The sequence below is a fragment of the Vulpes lagopus genome, chromosome 18 (assembly GCF_018345385.1).
Source record: "Vulpes lagopus strain Blue_001 chromosome 18, ASM1834538v1, whole genome shotgun sequence".
Classification (NCBI taxonomy): domain Eukaryota; kingdom Metazoa; phylum Chordata; class Mammalia; order Carnivora; family Canidae; genus Vulpes; species Vulpes lagopus.
Window position 1 is genome coordinate 26,480,132 of NC_054841.1, and position 25,883 is coordinate 26,506,014.

General features: G+C 48.6%; 1 protein-coding gene across 1 annotated transcript in view; it reads right to left on the minus strand.

Annotated features, from left to right (window-relative positions):
- Window positions 1-76: 76 nt before the first annotated feature.
- The window catches only part of TTLL9 (tubulin tyrosine ligase like 9), a 48,507-nt gene continuing 22,700 nt past the window's right edge, over window positions 77-25,883 (minus strand). Inside the window, exons 6-15 of the mRNA XM_041732377.1 lie at window positions 18,460-18,528; window positions 17,740-17,814; window positions 16,475-16,565; window positions 15,339-15,379; window positions 14,369-14,456; window positions 8,391-8,449; window positions 7,328-7,524; window positions 5,774-5,887; window positions 4,466-4,590; window positions 77-391 (exon numbers count right to left, since the gene is read on the minus strand). Coding sequence (XP_041588311.1) covers window positions 315-391; window positions 4,466-4,590; window positions 5,774-5,887; window positions 7,328-7,524; window positions 8,391-8,449; window positions 14,369-14,456; window positions 15,339-15,379; window positions 16,475-16,565; window positions 17,740-17,814; window positions 18,460-18,528 — 936 coding nt within the window. The 3' untranslated portion in view covers window positions 77-314. The remainder of the gene's footprint in view (window positions 392-4,465; window positions 4,591-5,773; window positions 5,888-7,327; window positions 7,525-8,390; window positions 8,450-14,368; window positions 14,457-15,338; window positions 15,380-16,474; window positions 16,566-17,739; window positions 17,815-18,459; window positions 18,529-25,883) is intronic.

The following is a 25,883-nucleotide window of genomic DNA, read 5'->3' on the forward strand; positions in this document are numbered from 1 at the left end:
CTCTCTGGGGTAGCAGGGCTTGCAGCTGTCCTCCCTGGGTCTGATTGCCAAGCCAGTCCTGCAAGGCTAAAGCACACCCATTCCCAGGGACTGGCTGTCTCCTGGCGCAGAGGTGACCAGGGTGGGGCTAGGGTCTCCAGGGGGCCCAGAATGAGCAGTGAGCAGCGCACCACAGGCCACTGAGCCCGCAAAGCTGCTGCCAGGCCAGAGGAGGGGAGGCAAGGGCTCCAGGTCGCCAGCCACGGTGCTGGAAACAGGTAGGCAAGGACTGCGGGGCACCTTCCTGGGGTCGCTGTCCTCCCTGCAGCTGGGAACTAACTTGAGGCTTTCTTCTGGCTCTGAAGGGAGCGGAACAGCTGCCTCAGCTGATTGCTCCGGTCGTTGACGCACCCTGGAAGGGAAGTGGAGTGTTAGTTGGGATGGCCTTGGGGTGGGTGGGGGGAACACTGTGCTCCCACTACCAGCTGGGAGGGTCTGTGCATCCCTGATGGTTTGCGTCCTGACTCTACTCTGTGGCCTTCAGGCACGTATTTTACCCGCTTCCAGCTTACCAGGATACCTGCTTTCTGGAGTGAATGTAAGGATCACCAAAAAAGGGTGACATTCACTTTGGCTTACTTTGACCCAGATGCCAAATCGATTCACAGGAATGATGTGTAGAAGAGACTGCGGCTCAGAGGTTAAAAAAAAAAAAAAAGTGCTCCAAATCACTCCGCAAGTAGCAGAACTGAAACTTGAACCCAGGCTATGTAGCGCCAGAGGCCAAGGTCTTAACCACTGCTCCACACAACCTTCCTCTTGGCTTTGCTCACTGGTCACGCATCACAAGCTAGCACGGTGCGAGGTACCTAATAGGTTAGGTGTTAGCTTCCTTCTCTGTGCAACTCCATAGGGGAGCCACAAGTGGTTAAGAGAGAAAATTTCTCCACGAGCGGCCCCTCCGCCCCTGGAAGTGTCCCAGGCAGTCCCTGCTTAAGAGGCCAGCACGAGCTTCTGAGCTGCCTCCTCTCCTAGCACATTCACGGTGTCCCCTACTTCATGTGTGTTCTCACGAATGGCGTGTGAGACAGCTCCGTGGTCATTTAGTTGGGCCAGACACACGGATGCACTCAGAAATGCTGGTTGAATGACTGGATCTCTGGCCACAACTATACAGACCTGGATGCATATGCCATCTTTCTCAGCACCTCTGAGCCCCAGCCCTGCCTCCTAGGCGCTCACTGGTCACCAAGGCTCCACCCAGCTGAGGCCCACTCTAAGTGTTCCAGGGTTTTCCAAAGTGAGTTCCATGGAACCCTAACTTTAATTGGTTCTTTCATAACTCCCAAATCTTGATGTCCAATGCAAACCCCTTCTTACAGTTCTAGACTCATCTCTGAGTTACATGCTAGTTTTTTTCACCCAGAAACCCCTGGACCCCTCCCTAACTCATTTCATCGATGTTCTTCCCCCCCCAACCAGCTTCTCTTGTACTCACTACCATCTATCCAGACACTCGAATGGAGCCTTGGGGATTATTTTAGAGACTTCTAAGGCAGTGACTGTCAACCTAGGCTATGCTTTAGAGTCAGCTGGGACCTTTCAGAAAGACTAATGGCCAGACCAACTGTATCTTTACCTTCGGCAGGCATTAGTATTTTTGAAAGCTCCTGTAGAATTCCTATAGCAGCCAAGATGGAGGACCGCTGTTCTACATCTTTGCAACTCCAACTGGGTCCAGAGACCAGCAGCATATCTGAGGCCAATGATTGGCAAAGATGGCTGCAACGATTCCTTCCATTCCTCTATGCACACATCTCTGCAAGGTGCTTTGCTGCACCTCCATCTGGAAGTGGGGCCCATTTCCTTGCCCTGTGAATCTGGGCTGGAGCAGCTTTGACAAACAGATTTTAGCAGAATGACACTACACTGAGAGATTGTGAGCCTCACCCTCAAGAGACTTCACTAGGACTTCTCTCACCTTCTCAGAACCCTGAGACTACCATGTGGAAGCCAGGGCTGGACTGCTGGAGGACAAGTGGCCGCCTTGAAAGAGAGGCCCAGTTGCCAGCCAGTATCAACCACCACACATGAACGAGGCTATTCTAGGCCATTGTGTCTCAGTGAATCTGCTGGGGGCCTGCAGCCCTAGGAGCAACCCCAGGCAAGAGCTGAAGAATCAGCAAATAAGACAGTAGTTGTTTAAAACCTCTGGGTTTGGGGAGGGTTGGTTTTGTTATATAGCAATAGTTAAATAATGGAGCATCATGGGAGCTTATTAGAAATGCAGAATCTTAAGCCCCCACTCCAGACCTACTGAATCATAATCTGCACTTTAACAAGATTTCCAGGTGATTATTTTCACATTAAAGCTTGAGAGCACTGGATAGGCCTCTTTCAAAATACAACGTGGCAAACCTAGGGAATCTGCTGGACAAAAGTCTTTCATAAATCCCCTCTCCTCCACCTTCCTCAAGCAAATTACTTGATATCCCAGACTTCCTTGCAGTTGAGGTGGCCACGTGACCCAGTTCTTGCCAGTATGGTGTTAGCCCTGGGAGGGTTTCCCGTTTGGAATAGAGTCAAAACTTGAAGAAAAAGCTTTGGCCCTTGGGCCTTTCTGCTTCTTCCTGCCTGGGACAAGGACACAGTGTCTGGGGTTGGAGCAGCCATCTTGCAACCATGAGGCAACAAGCATGAGCACCAAGGCAACCCACTAAGTGTGGCAAAGTGGAAAGAGGAAAGGGTCTCTGCCAGCATCTTGCATACATTGTGTCAGCCCTGCCAAGCCTACCCCAAGACTTCCTGTGGCTCAAGACAGATCATTCCCTCATTGTGTAACCCTTAGTTGGCTTTTCAGTTGCTTGTAGCCTAACTCAATCTTAAAACACTAAACCATAAAAAAGATTTAAAACTTTTCAGGAACGCCTGAGTGGCTCAGCGGTTGGGTGTCTGCCTTCAGCTCAGGGCATGATCCCAGAGTCCCAGGATCGAGTTGCATCGGGCTCCTTGCATGGAGCCTGCTTCTCCTCCCTCTATGTCTCTGCCTCTCACTCTGTGTCTCTCATGAATAGATGAATAACACCTTTTAAAAATAACCAACTTCTTTTCATCAAAAAAAGCCACAAATAAAATTTAAAAAGCAAATAACGACTTCAGGAAAATATCATAAGTTTGACAGATGGGTAATATCAATCTATTAATATCCAAGGCCTTTATTGATTCAGCCCACTGAAAACATAGAGTATGGTCAGCTTATGAAAGAAGAAATGCAAATTGAAAAATCTGAAACCTCACCAGTAATCAGTGGAATATATTATATAAAACAAATCAGAACATTTTTGCCTATCAGGTTGACAAAGGTTTTTTCTTCTTCTTCTTCTTTCTCTCTTCTTTAACTCAGAACAGGCAGATTTGTGTGTAATCTTTCTAGAAAGAAATTTGGCTGTAATAAGTCCATCCCTCTGACCCAGTAATTCTACTTCTAGGAATCTGTCCTAAAGAAACAGCCAGAATTTCAGCTAAGCTTTATGTGAGAGGATGTTCATCATGGCATGGCATTATTTATAAAAGTAAAAAATTGGAATCCTCCCAAATGGTCAATTATAAGAAATGGGTTTAGTAAGGTTGCCACATATACAAGCTGGGATATTTTACAGCCCTGTAGTAATTTTGCTTTTAACTGTGCTAAGGGACAGGATTTTCTAGCGATCAAGCATTCAGGTTTTCGAGTAAGAGAGATTAGGGTTCAAGGTCTGGCTCACCACTTAGAACTGGGACCCTCAGCAAGTTATATAACATCTGGAGACCATTTCCCCATCTGTAAAATGACAGAATCTGCCTAAAGATGAAATAACGTATGTAAAATATTTAGCTCGGACCTGGCCAAAAAGTGTTTCCAGAAGAGAGCCTCTTAATATTGTTGAATGACATGGAATATGCTACGTGGAAAAGTGTGACTCAAAACTCCAGCCCACTGCCAATTTTGTAAAAAAGTGTGAATATATGCATTTTTGAAAAACTGGAAGGAAATACAACAGATTGTTAAAGTTGGTTATGTCTGGATGGTTTATTTCCTTTTAGTTTTCAAATATCCTACAGTAAGTGAATACTTTTTATAATCAAGAAAATGTTTCACTTTTTAAAAACCAAGTTTAAAGTCAAGCCCTGAATTTCTCTTAACATAGTTTGCATTTCTGGGGGGGTTGTTTTCCACTAAGCCTTTTGAAATCTACCTCCTGACAGATTAATAATATTTCTTGCTACTTACCAGGTGGTGTTCTAGGCATATATTGAGATTACAAACCTCTTAATCTCCATTCTACAGATGAGGAACAGAGAGGTTAAGTCCCTTGCCCAAGGCCACACAGCTGGTAAATTGTAGATCAAATCAAAACAGTCTAACCACTGTGCCAAGCTGTCTCCTAGGCTACCTGGCCTCTCTCGTGACATCCCTGGTGCCCATTCCCCACCTGGCCCCACATACCGAGGTGTGTGTTGGTCACAAAGTTCCCCATCCCCGACAAGTCAGGAGTCCCCTCTTCTCTGCTGACAGGGCCATCATTCCACATGAGGTCAAAGCCTCCCACTCGCTTCTCCCTTCCTGTGAGCCTGGACAGGCAGGAGATACAAGGGGATAATGAAGGTGCACAGGTGGAGCCCTAACACCGCAGCCAGGCACCTGCTCCCTCCCTGCACCCTACTGGTGCCCTGCTGTCACTAGTCCTCTGGCCCACCCATTTCCTGGGGCCCAAGCAGGAGGCAGAGGGCCATCTCCCACGTTGTCCCCAGGCTTCCACCCCTGCCCTCGGTAACATGAACCCATTTAGAGTCTGCTGTCCTTCCTGGACCATTAACTCTAGAAAAGCAGGGACTAGGTCTGTTGTGTCCTTTACTGGGTCCCCAGGGTTTGGCACAGATCCTGGCACACAGTAGGGGCTCGGATGTTTGTCAAATGAAGAAGTGATGGTAGATCTAGAGGACACTGGAGGTTCTGCTTGCTTAGCACTCGGCTTCTAGCCTTGGCTTTTCTTCTGAGAACTTGTCTCCCTTCTCTCACTCACTTGGCTCAGGTGGGGCTGACCCTGCCCTGCTGGGGAGTGGGCACAAGATCTAGGCCCAGATAATCAGAGTTACAATGACTGGTTCAGAGGTGGGCATAGGACACAATCCTCACCCATGAGAGTTAGCCCTCAAACTTTGCTGGAATAATCGGGAACAGGTGACCCACAGGAAAGAGGTGGAGGGTGGGGAGGAAGAGGGAGAAAGGGAGACACTGAGAGGGCAGACAGACCAACCAATGCTGACTGAGTGCCTGGATTCGGCCTTTCCTGAAGTCAGGCCCTGGGTCTTCCCGTGACATACACCATGTTACGACAATATACAGTCTCTTACTGAACACTTACTGTGAGTTATGCACTTTACAATAAACATTCTTGGTAAATCAATTTTATGATCTTGAGAGGTAAATGTGATGTTTCCCATTTTACAGACGAGGAAACTGAGGCTCAAACACAGAGTCCAGCGTCTCATGGCCAGGAAGTGTCCAGGAAACCCCACTGGGCTGAATGTCAGAAGGCTATAGTTGGTCCTGCTCTGCCCCGAAAGGGCCGAGTCCTTAGATCAGGATCTAACCCTAGGTGGACATCTCTGTTTGTCCATCTATAAAATGGCAAGCAGGCCTGAGCCAACTCCAAGTGCCACTCAAGCACCAGCATTCTGAGTTCTCTGTCTTCCTTGGGGGAGCCCTGACTCTCCCGTACGGGGGTGCCTGAGCACGGCTGCCCTCCCTCACCTGGCCTCCATGTCTACGACATGCAGGGTGTCTTCCAGGAGGCAGGTCTTGAGCTCGTAGTCCTCCTGGCTGCTGGCTGTCAGCGATGGGGACGCGTTGACCTCTAGGAGCCACCTGGGGAAGGAGGGTAATGGAGGGCTTCAGGTTCCCTGGTCCGTGGGGGCCCTGGAACTTCACTGAGAGCCTACATGCAGTGCCTGGGCCCAATTCAACCAAGGTCACTCTTTCCATTTCCCCACGAGAGGAGAGGCTTCAGTGGCTAAAACTTTTTGAAAATAATTGTTACAAACTCAAAACCCCCACCGGGACCAGGTGGTACCTGAGGCAAGCTTGCGGGGACAGGATGATCTTGGCGCCCTCGTATTGCTCTTCCTTCTCCCAATAGAGCTGTGAGTACAAGACAAATTTCCCTTTCCTAGGAAGGGCAAGTGCCTGGCCGCTGGCAGTGGCAGGAGCTGGTGGGCTGGGAAGAGCCCACCACGGGAAGCGCTTGCTGCCGCGGCCCCCAAGGAGACTGCTGCCAGGCAGAAGTGCGAGCCCAGGGTCAGGAGACCCTCTTAGTTTTCCAGACTGTTGTGTAAATGTCTCCCTGTTTTTAGAGACTGTCAATGAACTTCGATAAAAAACAATCTGAAGTCCAAACTCAAAGTGTCTGCGGGTCAAAGCAGCCCAAGGGCCTCCAGCTTGCAAACTCTGGTTCTGTGCAACCCAGTCATTTATGGACAAGAACCTGGGGCCCCAGAGAGAAGGCCTCGCCGGTCTGTCAGTGGCAGTGGCCCCTTCCCCTCCCAAGCTTGTTTCCCCACTTGAATGCCGGCAGCCGCATCTTACAGCAGGGGGCAGGGGAGAGGCCGCTGGCCCCAGGAGCCTCTTTCTCTTGAAGCTGCATCTGACAGAGGTCTCATTTTAGAGCTCCAGCTCCTGGCTCGGAAAGTCCCTCAGTGCCTCTCCAGTGACCCTGGGGAGGAGGTGGCTCCAGAGGCCACAGTGTTAGCAGGGAGTCGCTTAGCCCAGAAATTATGGCCTTGGGCCTGGCTCTGCCCTTGACTTATTGTGTGACCTCCAAGCAGGCAGAACACCCCCCCCCCACCCTGGGCTTCTGTGCCCCGTTGTATCTATCATATGAGGACCATCCCTGGGGTCGCTACCATTCCAGGCTTGTTTTCCTCATCCAGTTCAACCTCTGTGGGCACTGTGGGAGTGCACCAAATTCTTGGCAGGAAGAGACATGGTAACAATGTTCCCTTACACGGCACTTTGCATCCTGAAAGCAGCAGGGCTTACAAAGAAGTTTCTAGGAGAGGATCGCTGACTCAGCAGATGTTCAGCAAAGGTCTCTCAGTGCCAGGCATGGGGTTCAGTGCTCTATAGACAGGACCTCATTTATTCCTCGTAATAATTCTGTAAGCACAATGCCTGTTTTACAGATGGGCAAAACTGAGGCACAAACCAAGGAAGTGTGCCCGACTCGGAAGTGGCAGAGATCAAACCTGGGCAGTCGAGGCACAGTGTAAAACATCCCCCATTCTCCTGGCCGCCAGCCTATGCACTCACGGCTTGAGGTTCTGGTCTATGAGGATGTCGTAGCCATACAGCTCGAAGCAGTGCTTGTCACTGATGATCACCTTCTGCACGCTCTGCAGGCTCCTGACGAAGATGTTGTCCATATCGCTGAAGAGCGCCTCCACTGCCTCAGGCCCGTGCTTGGATGCCAGGTACTGACGGAAGCGCTGGAGCATCCACTTGCAGCCCTGGGGCCACAAGCACCCAGGGTCAAGTGGGAGAGGGAGCCTCAGTTAACTGGGACCTGGCCCACCGAGACCCTCAATCACCATTAGGCCTTGGGCTTGGACAAGAGGGGCCCAGCTTGAGTCTGGTGACGAGAAGAACTCTAAGTTTGTCCCTCTTGTGGGGCAAAGCTACTGTATGCTCCAGAGGCGGGGGGGATGTGCCCACCCAGAGCCTGTACCTCTCCTTCTAGAGCACAGAGTACCCAGGACCCCATAAGTCACTGCCGAAACACCCTGCCCAGGCTTCTTCCCTGGGTCTGCCCTCCTGGGGACAGAATGCACTGTGTGTACCCCCAAGGCCCGAAGAGGACCAATTGGTTATTGTTTTCAGGAAAATGGGGGCGTGTGTATGCAGGAGGCCCCCACTGTGTGGGGTAGAGCTGAGAGGGAAAAGAAGGGAGTAGGTGTGAGCTGGGGGCCAGCTCTCCCTGTGCCCCTCTGTTCTAGATCTTAACTCTGAGAAGTCGAGAATTCTAAATTTGAACTTGGCCTTACAGGTTATTAGATGGATGGATGGAAGGACAATAGATAGATAGATGATAGATAGATAGATAGATAGATGAGAGTATACTTGTCAAGGTAGGAGAATAGAACACATTTTGTTACAGGGTGTGTTTGAGTTGCCACTTGAATATTCAGACACATGATGTGTAGGTCTATATCTGTACTCTTGCCCAGGGCCCTGCCAGTGGGAAGGGTGGTCCTGACCTCACTGGTAAATTATGAGCCCAAGATAGGCCTGTCCCAGGCTCCTTGGTACTCCACTTCCCTACCCCAATCAGTTCCCAAAAGGCTGGACCTGGAGGTCAGAAGCCCAGCTTTCTCACCTTCTTTGGGTGGTAGTCTGGAGAGGTCTTTTGCACAGCAACATTGGTGAGGTGAACATCTGGGAGAGGTTGGTAGTCAAGGACGAGTGCCAACGAGAAGGATGAGCCCTGCTCCATGTGTCCCCCAGAGGCCAAACTAAGACTCGTGCTTGGCCATTGATGAGGAAGGCTACATGACAGCTCAGACAGCACGTATGTGGGCCTTGGAATCAGATGGACCTGGGTTCAAATCCCTCCTGCATCTTTACTGGCTGCACGCCCCTGAGCAAGTCACTTAACTTCGTAAGTGGTTCCCTACCTATTAACTGGGAGTACATAGGTGAGGAAACAGGCAAAGAGTAAGCAAACCATCAAAACCAATCTGTAAAGAAGTGGAACTGATTAGTTATGAAATCTTTCAGCAGGAAAAAAAATTTTAGCTTAGAAATGACAATAGAAATCACAGAGGAAGTCAGTGGATGAGCCGACTATGTAAAAATAAACTTAATCAGCTATCAAGGCAAGAATGAAAAGCAAGCATGACTGGAGAAAAGATTTGTAGCAATATGACAGGCTAATGTTTTTGTCATATGGAAATCCCACACAAATTGTTAGCAATAAAAGTTTATGACCCCCTGGGAAATGAACAAGGGGTAGTGGAAGGGGAGGTGGGTGGGGGAATGGGGTGACTGGGTGATGGGCACTGAGGGGGGCACTTGACAGGATGAGCACTAGGTGTTATACTATTATATGTTGGCACATTGAACTCCAACAAAAAAATATACAAAAAAAATAAAATAAAATAAAATGAAAGGAAAGGAAAGAAAAGAAAAGAAGAGAAAGAAAAGAAAAGGGCAGCCTGGGTGGCTCAGCCGTTTAGCACCGCCTTCTGCCCAGGGCATGGTCCTGGGGGCCTGGGATCGAGTCCCACATCGGGCTCCCTGCATGGAGCCTGCTTCTCCCTCTGCCTGTGTCTCTGCCTCTCTCTCTGTGTCTCTCATGAATAAATAAATAAAATCTTAAAAAAAAAAAAAAAAGGAAAAAAGTTTATGACCCTAATAGGTAAGTAGATAGAGGGGTATGAAAACATTGGAGGGGCTATAACTGGCAAGAGACCATTTGAGAAAATGCCTGAAGTTTCCTGTAATAGAAGGTACCTAATCTTAAAGGGATGTAAATGGGACAAAAATACAATTGGAAGAAATGCAAATTCTAAGGCAAAACCCTGCTTCCCCATGAGGCTGGTTACATATTTTTTAACCTTTTTATTTGGAAAAACACAAAACTCACAGAATCATTGCAAGCATAATGAATGCCCATATATGCTTCACCGACAAGTACCGATTGTTTCAGAAATGTCTTTTTAAAGTGATTGTCTTCAGTACTGGAGAGCTGGCACAAAATGGGCCCTGTCAATGGCAGGGTAAAAATACAAAAGAACCTTGTGGAAAACAATCCAGCCACAAGCCCTTGATCCAGTATGTACACTTCCACCATGTCATCTGAAGGTAAAATCTTAAATATGGTAAAATATGAAAAATATGTTTCTTTGCAGCATTATATGTCATAATTGGAGGAAACTGAATACTTCCCAAATGCCTGCAGTGCGCAAGATTAGTAAATCAGTAAATCTACTCAGTGGAATATTTTATGACTAATAAAAAATGTCTACATGGAAAATACATATTTAGTGAAAAACGGTTATGTTTACACAGTGGGATCACCCCTTTATAAAATACAAACAACAGAGGCGCCTGGGTGGCTCAGTAGGGAGCCTGCTTCTCCCTCTCCCTGCTGCTCCCCTTGCTTGTGCTCTCTCTGTCAAATAAATAATTAATTTAAAAAATACAAACAACAACAACAACAAAACTATGCAAATAAACCTGCGAGGAAATACATCAGAAGGATAAGTAGTAGTCTCTGGAAAATATGATTAGAGAAATTTGTACATTTTCTGAATTTTCTGATTTGTCTTTAAAAAGCTATACTACTTGTATTGTGAAAAACTATACTCTTTAAATGTTTTATTATTTTTATTATTAAAATAATACATAATGGTCATAAAAACAATTCATAATACAGGAAAATGTGTAAAGTTGGAAATAAAAGTTCCTAACCTGATTTTTTTTTAAGATTTTTTTATTTCTTTGACAGACAGAGAGCACAAGCTGGAGGAACAATAGGTAGAGGGAGAAGGAGAAGCAGGCTCCCCCCTGAGCAGGGAGCCCATGGTGAGGCTTGAACTCAGGACCCTTGGATGATGACCTGAGCTGAAGGCAGATGCTTAACTGACTGAGGCACCCAGGTGCCCCTCCTGACCTGATTCTAATCCTCCTTGGTTTTCAGAGTTAATAAATTTCAGAGTTAATAAATAAATCTAGTTTTCAGAGTGACTATCCTTTTTTACTTTCTTCTAAACAGAACCATCCTTCCTTAAAAGCCAAACCAGGATCATAAACCTACCAGTTCTATACCCTTTATTCACTTAATTGTCTACCTTAGATACCTTTCCATGACAGTTCAATTGACCTCATTATAACAGCCATGCAATATCATGCAGAAGCCTTATCATTCATTTTGCCATCCCACATGGGTATTTTAATTTCTTTCTATTCATTATTACAGTTTTGAGATGGCTATTTTTAAAAAGATTTTATTTATTCATTAATGAGAGGCACAGAGAGAGAGGCAGAGACACAGGCAGAAGGAGAAGCAGGCTTCATGCCGGGAGCCTGATGTGGGACTCGATCCCGGGACTCCAGGATCGCGCCCTGAGTGCCATAGGCAGGCGCCAAACCGCTGAGCCACCCAGGGATCCCTGAGATGGTTATTTTTTATGTGTGTGTGTGTATACATGTATATGTACATATATATATATAAAACATTTGAATAACTCTGTGTAAACAGAATAATATTCTGTGTGAATAACTCTGTGTGTATACATTTTATATATAAAAATGTAAATATATATATTTAAGGTCAGGTTAAAATATGTCTTATTGGGGCACCTGGGTGGCTCAGTCGTTTAAGCGTTTGCCTTTGGCTCAGATCATGATCCCAGGGTCTTAAAATGGAGCCTCAAAACACATTGGGCTCCCTGCTTAGTGGGGAATCTGCCTCTCCTCCTCCCTCTGTTTCTTTCCCTGCCTATGCACCAGCACATGCGTGTGCGCTCTCTCTGTCAAATAAATAAAATGGTAAAAAATATATATATATATATATATATATATATATATAGTCTTATTTTGTGAATCAAAGTTGCTTTATTTTTTTTTAAGATTTTTATTTTAGAGAGAAAGAGAGAGCAGGGGGAGGGGCAGAAGTAGGAGAGAGAGTCCCAAGCAGACTCTGCATAGCCTGATGTGGGGCTCGATCTCATGACCCAGAGATCGTGACCTGAGCTGAAACCAAATCACTTAACTGAGTCATCCAGGTGCCCAAAGTTGCTTTATTATTTTAGAAGTCGGATATGTAATTTATGAAGCAAATATGACAAAATATTAACATCTGTCAAATCTGGATGGTGGATGCCTAGATTTCTCTTATAGTCTTTAAAATATATATTTTGGGACACCTGAGTGGCTCCGTGGCTGAGCATCTGCCTTTGGCTCAGGGCGTGATCCCAGTCCTGGGATCGAGTCCCACATTGGGCTTCCTGCATGGAGCCTGCTTCTCCTTCTGCCTATCTCTCTGCCTCTCTCTGTGTCTTTCATGAATAAATAAATAAAACCTTTAAAAAAGTAAAAAATATTTTAAAATATTTCAACATTTAAAAATTCAGAACAAAGAACAGGAGTTGTGGGAAATAATGTGAATTCACTCACTGTGAAAACAGCAAAGCCTCGTTAAGTAGGAAGTAGTCCTGGGAGGGGCTGGGATTTGTTTATTAAGGCCCCAGGACCCTGGAGATACACAAACACTTAAAAAAATTTTTTTTTTATTGGAGTTCAATTTGCCAACATATAGCATACCACCCAGTGCTCATCCCGCCAAGTGCCCTCCTCAGTGCCCATCACCCAGTCACCCCCACCCCCTGCCCACCTCCCGTTCCACTACCTACCCCTTGTTTATTTCCCAGAGTTAGGTGTCTCTCGTGTTTTGTCTCCCTCACTGATATTTTCACTCATTTTCTCTCCTTCCCCTTTATTCCCTTTCACTATTTTTTATATTCCCCAAATGAATGAGACCATATAATGTTTGTCCTTCTCCGATTGACTTACTTCACTCAGCATAATACCCTCCAGGTCCATCCACGTTGAAGCAAATGGTGGGTATTTGTCGACAAACACTTTTAAATAGGGAGAGAGGACAGCTAACATGTGCTGAGTGCTCACTCTGGGCTTGGCACCGGCTAAGTGCTTTACGTGTGTCATTTTTTTTTAAAGATTTTATTTATTTATTCATGAGACACACACACACACACACACACAGAAGCAGAGACACAGGCAGGGGGAGAAGCAGGCTCCATGCAGGGAGCCCGATGTGGGACTTGATCCCGGGTCTCCAGGATCACACCCCGGGCTGAAGGTGGCACTAAACCGCTGAGCCACTGGGGCTGCCCTACGTCTGTCATTGAACAAAACACATAGTGGCCAAAAAAATGAACCTAAAGTAGGTGTTAACTTGCATCTGGGAAATGTGTGTTAGAATTACAAAATGAAACATACTAAAAACGCTGAAGTTGGAAAAATAGAGGGAAAAATTGTAGGATATACTCAGGAGGGCCCTCTCCCATTCCAATACGCAGGCAGAGCACATGCATTAGCTCAGGCGGACACGTAACCGAGACACAAAGTTAAGGCAGAGAGGTGGGAATTGGCTGGAAGCATTAGCTGGGTTGCCCACGCCAGAAGCTTCGCGGACACAAGACCTTCCATTTCTTCCCTCCCACATGCAGGTAGTCTAGTCCTGCTCATTTGCCATCTCCTTGTTCCTGGATTGTCAACCTCTTTTCTTCCGATGTTCATGTCTAAAAATCTTAGAAACCTTATTTTTGATGTGGATATTCTAGCCAGATAATACACTCTCATGGTTCAAAAGTCAAAAGACATCAAAATGTGTCTGAGGATATTATCCCCTTCCCACCCCTGTCCTCACTTGTCCAAGTCCCCTCCCAAAGGCAACTTCTATTCCCAGTTTCTTGTACTTCCTTCCAGAGATGTCTATGCACAGATGCACACATATAGACAGATATAATCTGTAATGTAAAAGGAAGCGTACTTTTCAGAGTTCTATACCTCGGGTTTTTTTCCAATTAACAATACATCGCTGAGATTGTTTCATATCTGTACATAAAGCATGGCTGTCTGTTCCTTTTTAACAGCTGTGTAGTAGGCCATCGTGTAAATAAGCCATTCTTTATTTCCTATTGGGTTGTTTGTTTTTGTTCTCACTTACAAGGCGGTGCAGTGCATAGCCTCTAAACCTCTCTTTTCGTATATTGTGAGTGTACATGTAGGGTAAGTTCCCAGAAGGGAATTGCTAGGTCAGAGGGTATGTGTTTTTGTCTTTTGATAGACATTTTGCCAGATTGCCTCTGAAGCGGGTTGTGCCAGTGTATACTCCACCAGCAACACACGTATCTCCTCAGCCTCGCCAACATAGTGTGTTATCAATTTTTTTGTCTCTGCAGTTTGATGGGTGAAAAGGGCACCTATTGGAGTGAATACATAAGCCAATGCCCAAAGCACATGAAAGGATGCAACGTTCTCCAAAAGGGCTCAAACTCTCCCATCCTGTGACTGTGAATCAGTGTGGATGGCAGGCACACCACCGAAGTGATTGTCAAACAGGGCAGCAGTTTGTGGGGAGCTGCTCTGAACAGAGCGGGGGCTGCCCTTTGGGATCACTGGGGGCTCCGCCACGACCATAAGACTATCAGGGCCCAGAGGGAGTGATCAGGACTGTCTTGCTCACAACTGCATCTCCTGTGCCCAGACCAGCCGGTGATGGGAAGGGGCAGGGTGCAGGAGGATGGGTAGGCAGAGATCCCAGGATACACTGGTCATCAATGCTGCTCAGGGTGAAGCGGGTGTTGGAGAATCGGGCAAAGCCATCCCGGTACAGCCAGGCCCGAAGCGGGATGTACTGTGTGGAGGCAAGAAAGGAGGGAGAGGAACCGGAGGAGGGTGAATAGGAGCACTTTTGCCCCTCCTGGCTTTTGCACCTGATGTTTCCTCCACTTGGAGCGCCCTTCCTTCCTTCCCACATCATCCCTCAAGAATCGGCTCCAGCATCAGCCTCAGATTCTACGCCTTCCCACCCTGGTGTTGAGGGCTGGGAAGAAGATGCAGAAGGGAACTGAATGAACATACCTTCATGATATGCACGGGACACAGGGGTGTGGGAGGCAGGCTCAGGGCGTGTCCATATTTTCCACCAGACGCTGAGCTCGGGGAGCACAGGGGCTGAGCCTGCCTCCCACACCCCTATGTCCCGTGTCCTGCAGAGAGCAGCATAGCATGAAGGTTTGAACAGGTTTTTAATGAGTGGGGGTGGGGAGAGCATAGAAACTCCTTATTTGAGATCAGGCTCTGGGGCTAGGCTGTCTGGATTCGAACCCCAACTGTGTCAGCCACCAGTGTGTGACCTTGGGCAAGCCACTTAACCTCTCGGTATCTGTTTCTTCATCTGTAAAATGAGGGTAATAATAGAACCTACCTCCCTGGTTCTTAGGAGGACTACATGAAATAAAACCTCCTGAACATCAGGGCTTAGCACTTAGTAGGTGCTCAGTAAAAGCTGTGGTTACCAAGGATGGCTGACATGGAGGGCAAATCCAGACTCTAGGGTCTCTAAGATGGTTCTCTAAGATGGGATCTGTGTACCCCCCCACCTCATCCTCAGATGCCCCCTGGGCTCTCCCAGGCAGGCAGAATCAGACAAGCTCACAGAGGTACCCCCCTAGAATGGCTTCTGCCTTCTGTTCCTTACCTGTTGCTAGAGGAGGGCCCCCTCTTAGTTACTCACCGACATCACCAGCACATAGACACGCAGATCAAACTTGCGGCCTGTCAGGCAAGGAGAGAATACATGCAACAAATACAGACTGTGTGCCAGGCACTGCGCTGGTTATAGTGATGGACAGACAGAGGCGAGTGCCCGTAGAAACACATGGGGTACAAAGAGAGGGTGACTGATGGAGAGGGTTAATGCCTGGGAGAGGCTGGGGCACCTGGGTGGCTTGGTTAAGTGTCTGCCTTCAGCTCAGGTCATGATCTTGGGGCCCTGGGATTGAGCCCCCATATCAGGCTCACTGCTCAGCAGGAAGCCTGCTTCTCTCTGTCCCTCCCCGCCTGCTCGTGCATGCGTACTCTCTCTCTAATAAATAAAATCTTAAAAAAAAAAAAGTGCTGGAGAAAGGCTGAAGACACGGGATCATGGAGAAGTAGTGACCTACAGGAAGAGAAGTGCCCCCCTAGCCCAGAGGGACAAGCTGTGGGGCAGGAGGAACGGCCAGAGCAGAGGCTGTCAGCACAGGCAGGGTGGAAGGAGACGAGGGCAGTGAGGTCACTGAGGTCAGCAGAGGCCAGCTCACATGCAGTTTTTGGATTTTGTTTCACCACCCATGGGAAGCCACAGAAGGGTATCTTGTCCCCCTGGCTACCGTGTTGGAGTGGAGCACAGGGGCCCCGAGCAGCAGTGGGCACCAGTGAGGATGGGAGGGCACAGTGGCCAGAACTGAGGCGAAGGTGCTCGGACAGATTCAAGAGCTGAGGGAGCCTGATGGAGGTAAAAGCAGGGAGGGGAAGAGAGGAACACATGGGGAACGGTCTCTGACCTCTGGCTTAGCAAGGAAGGCCTGGAGGGGCTGAGGACATGGGGAAGCTAGAGAAAGAGCCTCATGGTAGGGGGAGGCAAGGGGAGGCTGAGGAATGAGCCACATGGCAGGGGGAGGGCAAGGTTGGATTTTAGGCATGTTGGGTTCGAGTCTCTTGGGGGTCCCCAAGAGGGCATGCCACAGGCTGCGGAACATGGGAATCGGGGGTGTTGGGATGAGGTCTCAGCTGGGGTTCATTGGGGGAGGGAGAGGAGGACGTTGCCCAAGGAGGTGAAAGCAGCCAAAGTGGCATTGACGCTGCTCTGAGCCAAGGCGGCCATCTCACCTCCTATTAGGTAGGGGTTTTCGATATAGCGCTGAGCTACGTAGTTCTCCACGGGGATTTCATCCTTCTGGTCATCAGAACTTCTCGAATCCTAGTTATAACAATAACTATTATTAACATTTATGGAGCATTCCCCACGTAAGGAGGTACTGTGTCAGGTACTCTACTTGGGGTATATTGTTTGAAGTATATTGTTAAATCAACTCTAATCAGGGAGGTACTCATGTTATTCCCAGTTTATAGGTGAGAAGTTGAAGCACAGAGAGGGGAAGTGACTTGCCCGAGGTCACACAGCTGTGCGGTGGTACAGCTGGGAAGTGGATCCACAGGCTGGGTCAAGCCTCTGCATTTAACCTCCAGACCTGCACTGCCCATTTACACTTAAACTGATCAAAAGTCAGTGAACTTAAATGCTCCCACATGGATGCCCCTTGAGGACATCACACTAAGAATAAGCCAGACACAAAAGACAAATACTGTCTGAGTCCACTTGGATGAGGTCCTCAGCGTGGTGAAATCCATGGAGATAGAAAGTAGAAGGTGGCTGCCAGGGGCTGGGGCGAGGAGGGAAAATAGGGAGTTTGTGTTTCTTGGGAACGAAGTTCTGGAAATGGATAGAAGAGTTCTGGAGGTGGATGGTGTGGTGGTTGCACAAAATGTGAATATACGCCACGCCACTAAATTATACACTGAAACGCAGTTAAAATGGTAAACTTCATTTCTATAAAAGAAAGCAAGGAAAGGAAAGTTAAACTCCAGCCCTTAAGTTGCACCAGCAGCTTTTCAGGTGCTCGATGTCAACACGTGGCTAGCGGTCGCAATACCGCAGAGAGCACAGCACATGCCTTTCCACCCCCAGAGGAGGTCCCATTGGTTGGTGCTGCCCAGAGCGCCACACAGGCACCCAAGGACCTTCCTCTCCTGTCTCTGCCTGCAAGCTCTCTCCGGACCAGCCCAGCTCAAGAAGATGGCAATGCCCTCGCTCACACCTGCACAGCACCTCAAGGTCCACAGAGCCCTTTCTCACCCACCGGCCCCCTTCATGGTAACCCTGGGAGGAAGCTGAGGCCCAAAGGCAAGTGTCACATGCTTGGTGAGGTCACAAAATAGCCTTGGCGCAGGGAGCCTCTGGAACTCAGGACTATTAGCCCCCAGGGTGGAATTTTCTACAGTTACTGTCACCTCCCCACCCCCAACCCACTTTGAGACTGATGGGCCAGGCCTTCCCTTCCTGGGTCCCTGAACCACCCCCTACCTGTACTCACATGGCTGCCAGAGGGATTGACAGCATTCCGGGCGGGCGGGGCTTCCAAGCCGGTGAGCTTCTTTCCAGCGGTACCCTGATGATTTCATGGGAGGAATGAGGAAAGGGGAAATTGATTCATTGAGTCCCAGCACATGTGGGAGGTGCTGGTTGTGTAGGAGCTGGTCATCCTGCTCTTGTCACTCACCTGCATTATTATCATCTCTAAGGTTCAGAGGGGTTCAGCAATTTCCCCAAGACCACACAGCTGCTGAGTGGCAGAGGCAGGACTGGAACCAGGATTTCTACTACATCGGTCTGGGATCGAGATGGGGCGGTGGGGAGGAAGGGAGCTACCTCAGGCTCAGCCTAGGATCCACAGCAAGAGTTGGCCAAACTCTCCCCAACCAGGTGAGCAGCAGGCCCAGGTACAGAGGCCATGTTCTTGGGTTTTAGGCACATTAGCTCATTGCATCCTCAGCAGGTACTATTGCTACTACCCTTCATTTACTTGGGCGCAGAGAGGTGATGTATCCTGCCCCAGGTCACGCAGCTATTCAGGGGCAAAATCAAGATTTAAATCCGGGCCATCTGACTTCAGAGACCTCGTTCCCATGGGGAGGCCCAGGGGCAGAACTTCTCCACCAGCCTTCCAAGCTTTGAAGGAGGAAAGGCGGGGTGCCTCATGGCAGCAAGGGCAGAGGGGGGTTTCAGGAGCAACAACGGGGAGAAGTAAGCTTACCTTCCTCCAATCCATGATGTCCTTCAGCCTCCGGAAGAGGAAGATGCCCTTTCCCTGTGACCGGGCCACCTGGGGTGGGAGTAAGTGCAGAACGGTCAGCGTTCAGCTCCCTGTGCTTCCTTGTGGGACCCTGTGCCTGGGGCACCTCTCCACCATTTCTGTCTCTATCTTTCCCCTGGGCTTCCAGCTATCCCCAGAGGAATGGCCCAGCCCAGCGCCAGCCCTGGGGCGGGCCAGAGAGAAGGTACTAAGCCTGGCGGGAAGGAGAGGGAAGCGGGGAGGAGAGACAGGCCGATTTCACTCACAAAGGCAAACAATGGCATGAATAATACAAAAGAGCAGACAATTAAAAAACCATTTCTAACAGTCTTGGGAACACATCATCCAATTCTTTTTTTGGAAATCAATTTGCCTTCCTAATTAGGTTTTGCTTCAGCTAATACTAATCAGTCTGCCTCTACTGAATCCCAGCATGGATAATTCATAGCTTCACAGAGGCTAGGGGCTGGAAACATCTTTAATATCATGCAGAGCAGTCAGCATCAAAGGCATCACTCCTGAAATCCCTCCATGATGGTCACCTGCCTGGCCTTGGCGGTCCTCGGTGCCTGGGAGCTCACTACCCTTGCCCACCTCCTGACGCAGCCCATCTGCTGCAGGAGAGCACTATTAAACACTTATCCCAAAAGGAGGTAATAGGTGACTACTGTGTGCTGGATGTTATTCTATTGCAGTGACCCAGACCCTGTGGAGCTTTCACAGCCAGCCTAACCTGTGTTGAGCTCAAATTCGCCAGCCTGGCTGTGGCTTGTAGGGCCTCCTAAAACAAATCTGATCCCTGGGCCCCAGAACACTTTGATTATCTGTAGCCACTGAGCTGGTCCCCCTGAGTCTCTTCTCTAGCATTAAGACCTCCAGGGCATGCAAACTCTCATTTCCCTCTGTTCTTCTCTGACCACCGCCTAGTGGGTCCATGTGAGGCTCGTGAGGCTCTTCGTACAATGTAGGGGAGGCAGAGCAGGCATGGCTGTATGGACTGTGCACTGCACGAAGGGCTCCTAGTCATGGGAGGAGTGGGAGCTAAACCCAGCCCTGCTCTGCCCACAGCGCTGGGTGACTGATTCAGGGGTGTGTCCACCCAGAAGTTGGGGTGCCCACAAGACTGTGGAGCACTGGCAGTGGCTCAGGGGCAGCTGCATGTGCACAGCTCTTCTGGGAAGCGGCTAATCAGTGGCATCAAGGGTTTCCAACAGCTCACAGCCTTGCAAGGGCTTAAAGTCACTTCACAGACGATCACCCAGTGTAAACAACGAAAAACCACTCAACTTCATTGGTCTCAAGGAAATGCAAGTGAAAACTCCAAGAGGACACCACTCCATGCTTCTTGAGAGTGGTTAAAATTAAAAACGAACAATAGGGGCGCCTGAGTAGTTCACTTGTTGGCTGAGTGTCCAACTCTGTTTCTGCACGATCTCAGCAGTAGTGGGATTGAGCCCCACGTTGGGCTCTGGGCTCAGTGTGGAGTCTGCTTCAGATTCTTTCTCCCTCTCTCTGCCCCTCCCCACTGGCTCTGTCTGTCTAAAATGAGTAAATAAAATCTTTATTTTTTTAATTTTTTTTTTAAATTTATTTATGATAGTCACAGAGAGAGAGAGAGAGGCAGAGACACAGGCGGAGGAAGAAGCAGGCTCCATGCACCGGGAGCCCGATGTGGGATTCGATCCCGGGTCTCCAGGATCGCGCCCTGGGCCAAAGGCAGGCGCCAAACCGCTGCGCCACCCAGGGATCCCCTAAATAAAATCTTTTTTAAAAAATTAAAAAAATAATTCACTTCTCGGTCTTTTGGCTAAGATCAAGTGTAAACATATAAAAAATTTAAAAAAATTAAAAAATAGGGGCACCTGGGTGCCCTCAGACGCTCAGTGGTTGAGCGTCTGCCTTTGGCTCAGGGCGTGATCCTGGAATCCTGGGATCCAGTCCCATATCGGGCTCCCTGCGGGGAGTCTGCTTCTCCCTCTGCCTATGTCTCTGCCTCTTTCTCTGTGTCTCTCATGAATAAATAAATAAAATCTTAAAAAAAAAAAACTTTAAAAAAGAATTTTTTAAAAATTAAAAAAAAATAAAAACGATCAACAGCAAGTGTTGGTGAGGCTGTGGAGAGACGAACTCACAACTGCTGGTGGGAGTGTACATTGTTGGAAGTGGGCAGCATCCAATAAAATTGAACATAGGCACCCACTCTGACCCAGGAGTTCCTCTCCTAGGCACCTATACGGCAGAAATGCATGCACGAGGGTGCCCATGAACACGTATAGGATTATCCATAGCAGCACAATTCGTAATAGCTCCAACCTTGAAACTCCCAAGTGGATAAATATTCACACAATGGAACAGTATATAGCAATAATGATGAGCAGTGTACAGTCACCTGCACTGGTCAGGATGAAAGTCCTGAACGTAATGTTGAGGGAGAAAAATCAGGTGCACTCAGATATACTTCGTGATTCCCGTGATATAAAGAACAGAGGCAGACAGATGAATCTATGCTGTTAGGGACTTGAGGGGTAGTTAGTGGGACAGGGTCTGGAGCGAGTTGCTGAGGGGCTGGCACTGCTGTGTTTATGGGTGCTTCTTACTCAGGTGGGCTCACCTCGTGAAAATGTACCAAGTTGCCCCCTTACAACTCGGGCATATTCTGTGTACTAAACTTCAATTAAGAAGTTTTATTAAGAATCCTGCCTTTTGATCTTGGCACCCCCACCCCCACGTTCCTTGGCTGCCTTCTCTCTGGCCCGCAGAGCCCACTTCTCACCAGGAGGCTGGAAAGACCACACACCTCTTTTGTCAGCCACCCTTGCAGCTCTTGGGAAACACGTGATTAGCTCTGGCCAATGAGACCAACAGAGTCATCTGCTTGGGGCTTTGGGGCTTCTGAGAATGAATTCTTCTTTGTTAAAAAATATCAGGGTCAAGGAGGAGGAGAAAGAGGGAGAGAGTGAGAGAGGAAGGGAGAGAGGGAGGGAAACAAAGAAACGCCTTGCTCCTTTCTTTTTTTGAATGCCACAGTCTGAGGAGGTGAGGCCCAGAACTGTCACAAACGATCATGATGTGACACGGTGACACATCTGATGGCAGAAAGCCAACACACTGAAGATGCAGAGTGATAAGACAGGTAAGACAGATAAGGAACCTCAGCTTTTAACAGTATCATTGAGCCCATCCCCAAGCCTGGAACTTCCTACCTTTTTTGTGAGATGAGGTAAGATGCCTTTATTGTCTGAAGCATTGTTAGTATGTTAGCAAACATGCCTATCCCAGAAGATGCCTTCCTAAGGGAATAATCCTCAAGAGTGGAAAATAAACTTCCTGCTTGGTGATACATCATGGTTGTTAAGACTGGAAATCACCTACTATCTAGCTCCAGCAGATTGTAGTTTGCAAAAACAGTCACAAAAATATTTCCAGTCCCATATGTTTTTCGACAACCTTACTACCCCCACCCTCCATCAAGAGGTGAAGTCAGTGTGCCCTCCCCTTGAATCTGGGCGAGCACTTAGGACTGTCTCTACTCATTGCATATGGCAGAAGTGTCGCTGTGTGGATGCCAATGCTAGGTGGTCAAAGGCAAGACAGCATCCACACAGCTCTCTCTTTGGGGATGGTTGCCCCTGGAACCTAGCCACTGTGCCGGGAGGAAGCTCAGGTCATATGGAGAGGCCCACATGGAGGGCAACTGAGTCTTCCAGCCCTCCACCCTGGCTAAGCTCCCAGCCCACAGCCAGCCCCAACTTGCCAGCTGAGTGAGTGAGCCAGCTTGGAAGCGGATCCTCCAGCCCTCACGGGAGCCGTCCCAGTAGATGCTGGAATGGCGATGAGCCTTCCCTGTCAAGTGCTGCCCAAACTGGAGGCTCGGAACGAAATAAGACATGATTTTTGTTTCAAGCCACTGAGTTTTGGGGTTCAGCAAAGAATCAGAACACTAACTTTAGGGGATTGGTTTATAACAATGGCAGATGCTTCCAAGATTGACACTCATTACCTTGCTAAAGCTTCGCCAAAAAAAAATCCCTGATGTAGGCATTAATACTATCCCCATTTTGCAGCCAAGATAACCAAGGAACAAGGCCAAGTGCTCTGTTCAAGGTTACCCAACCAGTAGGTGACAAACCTAGGTAATTAAATCTGTGCTTCACAAGCCCAAGGCTCATGCACATCCTGCAAAGTGCCAAAGGGTACACAAAATCACACGAAGGACATGGCCCTACTCCTGGGAGTATCCATCTTAATTGATAATTTGGGAGTAAAATATATTACTTTTATAAAAAGATACATTAATTGGAAAATAATATGGATTATCAGGATAAGCCATACTTTGATTTTGCATGGCCTGTGGCCACTCATGGCCCTCGGCCCGCTGCCACTGCCCGCTCTGGGGATGGGGCCATTCATCATGTGGCATTCGTCACATGGCATGCATTGGGTGTTACACATATGGTTGGTGGTCTACTCAACAAGCCTGAGTAGGGGGAAAAACCTCCCTTCTTTCTCTGCTAACAGAACCCCATTTGTTTTTGTTTGTTTGATGCAAGCTCTACCCCCAACATGGGGCTTGAACTCACAACCCTGAGATCAAGAATCACGTGCTCCACCAACTGAGCCAACCAGGTGCTCCCAACAGAACCCCATTTGGATCACTTCTTCCCCGTGGCCCTGCCCTCTGGGAGTCTGAGCCTTCCCAGTGGTCCCATGCTCCCACCACCAAGTGACTGCTTCAGGCATGGGCCAGCAGGCACCAGAAGTCTGCGGCTGTGATCTCTGGGAAGTCTGCATCTTTTCCAAAGGGCACACAAGACCAGGGTGTTCCTTTATTCCTGCAGCAGGTAGAGGCATGAGGAGGCAAAGCTAAAGCTGTGGCAGCTGCATTGTGACCCAGAGGAGCAGCCAGTCCTCCGGGTGGGAACTGCCCAGTGTTGTTGAGTCATCTCTGGCGTTGACCTTCCATCATTAAAGGAAGTGTCCTGGCATCTGTAAGCTTGAGTAAGAAGAAAATTTTTCATCCTAACCAGTTTTTCCCATTACTTTCCATCATGAATGCAGACAACAGTAGTAGCCGCGCCTGTGACTTCACTCTCAAAAGAAATCTGTTATTTTTATATATCACGTTAGAGTGGTTGCAGACATCTCAAAATATTGTTTATACTCATTATGACTTCGAAATTATGGTAACTCTGGAGCCTGCTGTTAGACTCTCTTTAGCTGTTTGTTTGTTTTAAGATTTTATTTATTTAACAGAGAGAGACACTGAGAGAGCATGAGCAGGGGGAGTGGCGGGCAGAGCGAGAGGGAGAAGCAGAAGCAGGCTCCCCACTGAGCAGGGAGCCCAATACAGGGTCCATCCCAGGACCTTGGGATCATGACCTGAGCTGAAGGCCGGTGTTTAACGGACTGAGCCACCCAGGCGCCACCTCTCTTTAGCCGTCAAGGAAACTGCTAGGGCAGAAAGAATATTTCACAGTTTGTGTGGCTGTCGTGAGAGGCACTAACAGGTCCCTGACTGCGGGACAGTGTTGGACTGCTGCCAGCTGCACTGTGCTCGCCAGGCCTCTCTCGCAGGGGCTGCTCCTGCTACTGGCTGAGGACCTTGGGGGCCATGAAGGCTGGGTTGCTCCTGAGAGGACTTCCTCTGGCTTGAGGCCTCCCCAAGGCCTCCAGGTGCTTCTATTCCTCCCCTCTCTCCTTCACTGGGGTCTGACAACTGTCTCAGCTCTCCCCATTCCCTCCCCCTATTCCTTCCAGGCAGAACTGGCGTGTTCAGTCTTGCCTTGGCATCTGTTTCTCAGAGGACCCAGATTGTTTGTTTAATTAACTGTTTTTCAATATAGTTGCTTCCTTTTATAATAAAATTCCTTTATCCTTTCAAAGACATTGTTTTGTAGGGTGCCTGGGTGGCTCAGTTGGTTAAGTATCTGTCTTCTCCTCAGGTCATGATCCCCAACTCTTAGAAGATTGCAGTGCAAAGGTTTGAGAAGCTCTAATGGCATAAACTTGAGAAACAGAATGTTAAATTCTGTTCTTCTTTCCTACAATTTGGACAGAGGCCGCCCGAGCCAGGAATAGCCTAGTGGTTGCCCAAGATGCTCATGGCCCTGAGTGAAGTGTTGAAACCAGACACAGAGGGACTGGGGGACAGGCCTCCAGGACTGATGCACAGGCTGGGGCCCTGACAACCAGCACCTGCCCCCCAGCCATATGAGGGAGGCTAGACCAGCAAAGGTGGTCCCATGGTCTGGCTCCTTCTTACCTCCTGCCAACCCAGAGGGCCTGAGCTGGTAGGAGGGGAGAATGTTCAGATGGAAAAGAATTTCGGATCGATGCAATTTTTACATCACCTGGGCTTTTAAATGGCAAACGTAAGGGCTTGTTTATATGCTCTGAGAGTGATCGCAGAGCTCTGAGCTAGGCTGGGGCTCAGCTCTGTGGGAAGAGGGTCCCTGAGGATGGATGGCATAGAGGGGACGATGCTGCTCATTCCCTTCTGAGTCCAACTCGCCCCTTCATTGCCCCTGCTCTGCTGCCACTGGAGAGGCCCTAGGGGCCCTAGGGGACTGTGCAGAGGAGATGGCCAGAGGGAAAAGGCAGGTCAGTGGCTGCCCTCCCGGCCCCACCTCGGCAACTATGCGAAAACTCTTGTGTGTGGGCGCCCAAGGACACAATAGCTCCCAGAGAAAGGCCTTGTGGGAAGAGTGGGGACGTTGGGGATTTTTTTCCCTCTATTTTCTAAATTTGGAGTATTGTCCTATTTTTTTTTTTTTTTTTTACATTTTCCCTATCCCAAAGGAATCCAAGCAATAGGATCCCAGAACTCGAGCTCAGAGGTTCAGGGTTCTGCTACTCTGAAGAACCCTGGCTGCTATACTGGGGAACGTGTTAGAAAAGCAAATTCTTGGGCACCTGAGTGGACATCCAACTCTTGGCTATGGTTCAAGTCATGATCTCAGGGTCCTGGGATTGAGCCCCATGTCGGGCTCCCCGCTCAGCAGGGAGGATTCAGGATTCTCTCTCCCTCTGCCCCTCCCTCAGCTCTCTCTGTGCCAGCACACACTCTCTCTCAAATAAATAAATAAATCTTAAAAAAAGAGGAGGAGGATCCCTGGGTGGCTCAGCGGTTTAGCGCCTGCCTTCGGCCCAGGATGTGATCCTGGAGTTCGGGGATAGAGTCCCACATCGGGCTCCCTGCATGGAGCCTGCTTCTCCCTCTGCCTGTGTCTCTGCCTCTCTCTGTGTTTTTCATGAATAAATAAATAAAAATCTTAAACAAACAAACAAAAAAACAAAGGAATACAAATTTTTAGACCCCACACCAGGCCTACTGAATCAGACACTGAGGGATGGGGGTAGGAGGCCTTAATAAGCTCTCCAGGAAA